At 42.1% G+C, this 7,028-nt stretch overlaps 1 protein-coding gene across 1 annotated transcript; it reads right to left on the reverse strand.

The window, feature by feature from the left end:
- Nucleotides 1-2,349: 2,349 nt before the first annotated feature.
- LOC147434001 (uncharacterized) lies at nucleotides 2,350-6,097 on the reverse strand. The gene is made up of 3 exons (XM_086490636.1): nucleotides 5,256-6,097; nucleotides 4,797-4,945; nucleotides 2,350-3,700 (listed from the first exon to the last, which is right to left on the reverse strand). Exons 1-3 carry the CDS (start codon nucleotides 5,407-5,409, stop codon nucleotides 3,479-3,481), a joined length of 525 nt encoding a protein of 174 aa, XP_086346762.1. The 5' UTR covers nucleotides 5,410-6,097; the 3' UTR covers nucleotides 2,350-3,478.
- Between the last annotated feature and the right edge of the window lie 931 nt (nucleotides 6,098-7,028).

The raw sequence follows: 7,028 nt of genomic DNA on the forward strand, positions 1-7,028 counted from the left end.
CAAAAATTGATTCTAATTAGTGTATGTTTTCTTTGTCTCTTGCTCTTGAATCTAAGTGTAATCACTCTCAATTTGGTTGTGGTTCGCGACAGCATGTTTGTGAGATAAATGCGTAGATTTGAGTGCCAAAATGGTTATTTTTTTATGTTTTGACCTTGGAAGAGTGTTTCTAATTCATAGAGCTATCTTTCTAAATAGTTATGCTATAATTTTTTGCACATTTTTTTGGGATGGATCGTGATTTTGGTACTCCTCTGATGACCACAGAACTTGGTAGTATTGTGTCCTATGGTGTTGTAAACCTCGTCCTTAAGTTTCGTTGCATTCCGGGTCTGTTTGGATGTTGAAAAGGCGTGATGACCTAGAGCAATGAGACTAGACATAAATAGATTTTCATATTAGAGAGTGATAGATTTTCTAAAGTAGTTGATTGTGTGGTTCTCTAGGTTCACTTCTTGAGATTAACAACCTCAAAGAGTCTTCGTGTCCCATCCCAAATCGCTTCCTTGAGTATTGACATATGTTAGTGTCAGATAGCTATGATGCAGACGTCCGTCACGACGACCCGCTAACACCTGCTTTGCACCCTTTATAGTACCGACTAGCTTTGGTTGCACCAACGTATCACAGGTGTCAACAAATCTATCAGTTGCTATACATGTCCTACTTAAAAACCCTTTTTAACTTATATCTACAGTCCATGTAGTGTTAAATATCAGCAAGTATCCATTCTCAGAATAGTAAGCCACGGATGAAAGTGACGTGTGTGTGTGTGTGTGTGTGTGTGTGTGTGTGTGTGTGTGCGCGCGCGCGCGCGCAAGCAATAAATAATTAAAAACTACACCATTCAAGTCTGTATACATGTATACATTATGAGTAAAAAAAGATGATGCTTTTATTCAGAAGATTACTATTGTACAAGAATATAAGTATGAAAATTATGTGTTTTCCCTTTCAAGTAATCCAAAACCATGTTACAATCTCGACAAGGTACCATGCAAGCTTCAATCATGTTACGTGTATCCATCATAAACAAAGAGCACTAGGATTAGTTTATGGAGTGCAGGTGTCAAAAGATCAAAGCACATGTTATAGATGTCCGCATAGAGAGGTTTGAGGATATTAGGGACCTGATTGACCATAGTTGGAAAGAGAATGGCAGTGTAGGGGCCAAGGAGAATTTCTTCTATCCTTAGGCTGTGAGGGTTCCATGCTGTTGCTTTTAAATAGTATATGGTTGGTAGGTCCATGGTTGAGGGGTAGGCGGTTTCTACATTTGTAGTGGGGTGATGGGATTAAAAGAAGTGGGTTATTGCCTCCATGCAAGGTAGTGGAGTGGTTCACACATGTGATATTGTCATCAAGTATCTTTGATATCCAAAATCCATTTATTCCCATGATGCACCGCCCTTATTGGGTTTAAACCAAGATTTGTAAAAGTTGTCTTGTAAGTATCAAAGCTAGTGGTCCCACCAAGAAGCTCACTTTGAGTGTGTGTGTGTGTGTGTGTGTGTGTGTGTGTGTGTGTGTGTGTGTGCGCGCGCGCGCACGCGAGAGAGAGAGAGAGAGAGAGAGAGAGAGAGAGAGAGACCATGCATAAGTGCATATAAGATTTTCAAAAAATAATGCATAGGTGACCATGCATAAGACGGTTATTTCAAAAAAATAGTTGATAACTATGCATCGCATGACCAAGTGTTTCTTTACAATTGAGCATTTTTGCACGCACAAGGGGCCATGCCATGGGAGCAACTTCTATGATGGGAAAGAGGGTAACACCCATTGAATGTAGCCTCTAATCCTCTAGTACTAGGGATTTAATAATCATGTGATCTCATGAATTTTTTTGTGATTACGATGTATTATTATCATATTCACATAATTACACTTTACGTGGTCACATTTAAGTCGATGAATGGTCATTGGATAACCCATCGAAAGCACACCAAGTTATTATTTTTTCGTGGCAAGTCTATTTGGATATGGCAAAAAATCGGCTAATGGGCCTGCCAAGATATAAAAAACCCGAGGGGACTACCAATTTGGGTGGTTTTTGTAGGTAAATAGAAAGGTGGTGTGAACTTTTAATGTGATCACGTGTTTTAAAAAGTGATCACTCAATATTATTAACATGTTCTCGTGTTTGTGATCACCTTAATAAAATCCGTGCCCTCTCCTTGGGGTCGCATCACTAAAGCTCAACCAACTGTGTGTGTGTGTGTGTGTGTGTGAGAGTGAGAGAGAGAGAGAGAGAGAGACCATGCATAAGACACTTAGTGCATATAAGACAAATTAGTGCATGGGTGACCATGCATACGACAATTATCTCAAAAAATATATCGCAAAGGCTCAACCAACTAAGTTACTCTCTTTAAGTAAATTAATGATTTCTGCTTTGAAAAAGAAAAACATACTCATTGGTATCTTTTGTAGGCTATCCAAGGTTTGAAACTTCTAAAGGTGTGGGTGTGTGTGAGAGAGAGAGAGAGAGAGAGACTCCTAGTGTCTCCAGCCATGATGAAAGCCCAAATCTAAGGAAAAGAAAAGAAAAATGTTTTCAACTTGTACATCAGCAATACCCTTTCATGATGCTAAAATTACAAACTAGCAACTTTTCTCAATCTCTCCTTCCTTTGGTGGATGCCTTGGGGATGTAGGTAGGCCACCTCTACTCTGACAAAAGGAAGGACCCAAGTGTTGCACACTCATATATGTTGGTGGTCAAATCATGTCCAAAATAGATTCTATTTCTCATGTTTTCTTTCTTGTCTCCTCTTCCTGGCTTGCAACAAAAAACCTAAATATACAGCCCATGTAATCATGGCCTTCATAATGTTCTTTCTTATTGCTCATCATGCTCAGATGATGCTTTAAATTAGCACCATCATGATTTGCCTTATTCTATGCATACTTTTCAAATGAGCTATTTTTGCATGTGCAAATTGGCCTTCTCATTGGGAAGTGTAGCCAATCCTTGCAATTGTGTGACGTCATTTGGTGTCGCTGACGCCAACACCGACGTATTGACATTGCAACCGAATCTTGGCTACAATCTGTTTATATGAAGGCCATCAAGCTCATCATAATGCTACTAAATGCCATCCAATCTGTGTCTTTAAGGTACCTTGGCCGCACCATAGCATTATTTTCGCCATATTAAGTTTGATCATTAGATCAGCCATGCCATCTTGAAATTGGTGGTGGGCTAACTGGTTATTGTGCATGTGAGTTAGCCGAGGGAAGTTCCGAGTTCAATCCCCATCAAAAACCCCCCAGCCTAGAAAGCATCACAAAAAACTTCCTTGGAGTGAGGATCATGATGAGAAGCTAAACGAAACTTCGATTGGCCTGTAAGTAGCTTATATAGTGCCATCAATATCCTGTTAGCTTATAGGAGCCATCATCCTCTTCTTCTACACCGAAGGGCGAGCGAAAAATCACGATAAATGGGACCGAAACTTTCCATAAATGGGCGCAGTCACGGGTTGTAGAGTTTTCCCTTGCATTGGCACCTCCACGCCTCTGGATAATATTCTGCTGGAGTGGCAGGCGAGTTGGTTGTGTGAATAGGCACAAGCACACTCTTGCATGGTGTACACTTTCCACATTTCTTTATGCATTTGGGAGGTGAGGATCCCACAAGGGCGCGCATTGCCTGATCTGCACTATCCGAAGCTCCGATTGCACCGTCTCTTCTCGCCTGCAAAGATTACACGGATCATCAGTACCAGTCCTAGTTCAGCCATAAGCAGCAACGCAAGCGCTCATTTTTATTACCCTTTCTCCGCTATAGGCGACAATGTATTGCTCACCCCCTCTCAAATCACCAACACATGTTTATGCTTTTCTTGACTGGTAACCAAGTTCACAATGCCACATGTAGATTAATCTGCGTTAGGTACCTAATAGGGACTCGATCTCCATTTGAATGGAGAGCACGTGATATGGTATACTCAAGAATAGTGACCGACCAAGCTATCGTGTGTTCAACAGAAGGACATACATAATTTTTAAAAATTTCAACATTTCTATATGCAGAGGGGTACCATATAAGGACCTTCACAAAATACTTACAGATTGAATAAGAAAAGGGTGTGTTATAATCATAGAATAGTACCCCTCGAACACACGTGATATGGTAGTTTTACAAAGAGTGAACGCCCCAATTAGTGCACAATGTACCGCAAATTGAAAGAGCAATTTCACTCTCGAACTTTTTGCAACTCCAATGCAGTAACACTATATTCTATATTTAGAAGAACCTCAAACCTTGAGCATACTACTTATAACAAGTCAATGCATTAATCCATGATTAAATTACACATGACAATCAATGACAGATTTCCAAGACTTTATCTAACCATCTACAAGCATAAAGAAGGGCTGCTGACCAAAAGAAGTTTTATGACCATCTCAATACATGATACTAAAATTCACAGTAGCATCGGGCTTTCGGTATTCCCCTAATCATGTCGATGACACTAGCACCTCCGGTCCCTGGCTATGCGCCACAAATAACTCTAATGCTCTTTCAAGGCACCATGAAATCAATTTGATAACTTGACCCAAATGCAAAGCCACTTCTGTAATTGAAGTCCATTTCAATCTGTGTGAATTTCCATTTTCCATTAATCGACCTCATTTGAATCTAGTGTAGATTTTTATTAATCGTTAATCAAAGTCCATTTCAATCTATGTGGAAATTTTCCTTTTTGATGAGCACATTGGCACATCATCTCTAGATAAATTATCACACCCATCTCAAAAGATGAAATTCATTCAAAGCAAGAGCATACCAGCATACGCCGATGATGAAACCGAGTAAGGCGAATCATTGTGGGCAAGTTGTGCGACGGACGTGATTGCGAGTTTAATCGCCTCAATCCCAGTTTTTGTGATTCATTGCTAGTCCTGCTCTTCATGCCCATGCTGACAGCTGGAGATGCTGAAAAGAAAACAGAAAAATTGAAAGGATTGCTCATCATGTACAGAAGAAAAGGTGAGATGTTTGTGTTTGTGTGAAGGAGACTGTTGGCATGTGTTACATTCATAAGCTTACCAATCGAATCAATTAAGGCATAACAAAGACGCACATACGGAATGCGGATGCACAAGAAGATGTTGCAAGATCAGTGGCAGAGTCCACAAATTCATGTCGGTAGCAAGCATAGATTCCATAGAAATGATGGACAGAACAACGCAATCAAAATTATCAAGCTGTCAGAAGTTCTAAGTGGGTGCATTCAATTGATTACCTGCTGATACCGCCGCTTGATGAATGAGAGCTGCATGCAAGAGTAGCATGATGATGGTGCTGGTGCAAATGGAAAGCCGTAAGCGCCCTACTCTCCTTGTATGCAGAGAATGGGCTTGGACTGCTGGGATTGTTGAGATGAAACCTCCAACCATGCTACTTTCAGGGAGTAGGGAAAGTGGAAATTTGGAGGTGATGACAGGTGGTGGGCAAACTAATGGGTATCAAGGTAGATTGAAGTGGCCAATAATTAGAGAGGAGAAGCTGCTTTCATGGTTTGAGACATAACATTGGAGATATGTACATTACTAATCTCTGTGAGCGTGCGTGCGTGCGTGCGAGTGTGTGTGTGTGTGTGTGTGTGTGTGTGTGTGTGTGTGTCGAGAGAGAGAGAGAGAGAGAGAGAGAGAGAGAGAGAGAATGGGTCGGCGTCTCTCTCTTGTATCCGTCAAAGAGATGATCGTGTGGGTGTGTCTGTGTGTGCTTGAGAGAGAGAGAGAGAGAGAGAGAGAGAGAGAGAATCACAGCTTGCGGTGAGGTTGAAAGGGGCAGCGACGACGTATAGCTGGAGAGGGTGTGTACGCGTGTGCGTGTCGTTGGGGATAAACGGGTGCATGTGAGGAGAGTACTTGGGAGGGGAGGGATGGAAATGGTTGAGCCGACAACTTGCCTTTCATGCAATCTGCATCATCAATATCATCGGCGGCCCCTCAGCTGATCGTCCTGCTTTCTACCGCTCTTATGCGCCTATCTACTTCGAGAATCGACTTCTACTGCTGTGTAATCCCTCTTCCTCCTCTACCTCTCTTCAATCCTGACGTGGGTCTCTCTCTTCTCTCCCTCTCTGTGCACCCACTTACAAGCTTTAAGCCATAGCCGAAAGAGAGAGAGAGAGAGAGAGACCATGTACGGAGAGAGTCCGTGTGTGTTATGTGTGTGTGTGTGTGTGAGAGAGAGAGAGAGAGAGAGAGAGAGAGAGAGTCTTCAGACTTCTGTGTGGGTGTTTGAGCGTAGCGCATGAGGGGAGCCAAGTAGGGTACAAGGATGGAAAATGTGATGCCCGGCTACAGTGGAGACAAAAATTAGGCAAATGGGTTGCACAGAGAAAAGAGAGAAGAAGTCTAGACTACCAGCCTAGTACCTACTATTCAAACGTCAAACCCTTGAAAAGCAAAAGCTGCCAAACGAACTAGAAGGTATAAATCTGTATGGAAACCTCCTTCATCCCTCCCGTCATCCACACATGGCCACCCCTCTAATTATTAAGGCAATTTAAATCATGCATAGCTCATTTGGTATGGTGCTCCAATAGTGTCACGAAGATTATGGGTTCAACTAGAAAGGTCAATAGAGTTCTAGAACGACTACAGAGATGTTTTTTTGCCTACTTGCCAATCCAAGTTCGGGTGGAAAGCATGGCAGTGTCCGCAAACCAAGGATGTGTATTACACCCTTCTCCCCTGAAAAAGCAGTGGGGTAAGCAATGGTAAGATGGGTGTCAATCGCAAAGAACATATGGTGCCACATGGGATGAAGGTTTTTTTATGGAAGGTAATGTGGGGAGCCTTGCCGATAGGTGTGAAGGTTGTCGCCAGAGGAAATGGCCTAGATAGATGCTCGCAATGCAGCATGGCTAGTGAGGACCTCCCTCACTTTTTCAAGGAGTGGTCGACGATCTGTGGCGTGGCACGGAAGATTTGCAAATGGATTCAAAAGACCTGGAAGATTGGATTCTTCAAGAATGATCTCTTTCTAGCAGGAAAAGTGTTCAAAA

The sequence above is a fragment of the Adiantum capillus-veneris genome, chromosome 19 (assembly GCF_014529385.1).
Source record: "Adiantum capillus-veneris isolate H3 chromosome 19, ASM1452938v2, whole genome shotgun sequence".
NCBI lineage: Eukaryota > Viridiplantae > Streptophyta > Polypodiopsida > Polypodiales > Pteridaceae > Adiantum > Adiantum capillus-veneris.

Excerpts from the sequence above, each read along its gene's own strand:
- LOC147434001 (XM_086490636.1), bottom strand. The coding sequence starts at position 5,409 with ATGGTTGGAGGTTTCATCTCAACAATCCCAGCAGTCCAAGCCCATTCT. Across the intron at positions 4,946-5,255 it reads TCAAGCGGCGGTATCAGCAG|CATCTCCAGCTGTCAGCATG; the intron begins GTAATCAATTGA and ends TTTTCTTTTCAG. Across the intron at positions 3,701-4,796 it reads TTCATCATCGGCGTATGCTG|GCGAGAAGAGACGGTGCAAT; the intron begins GTATGCTCTTGC and ends TAATCTTTGCAG.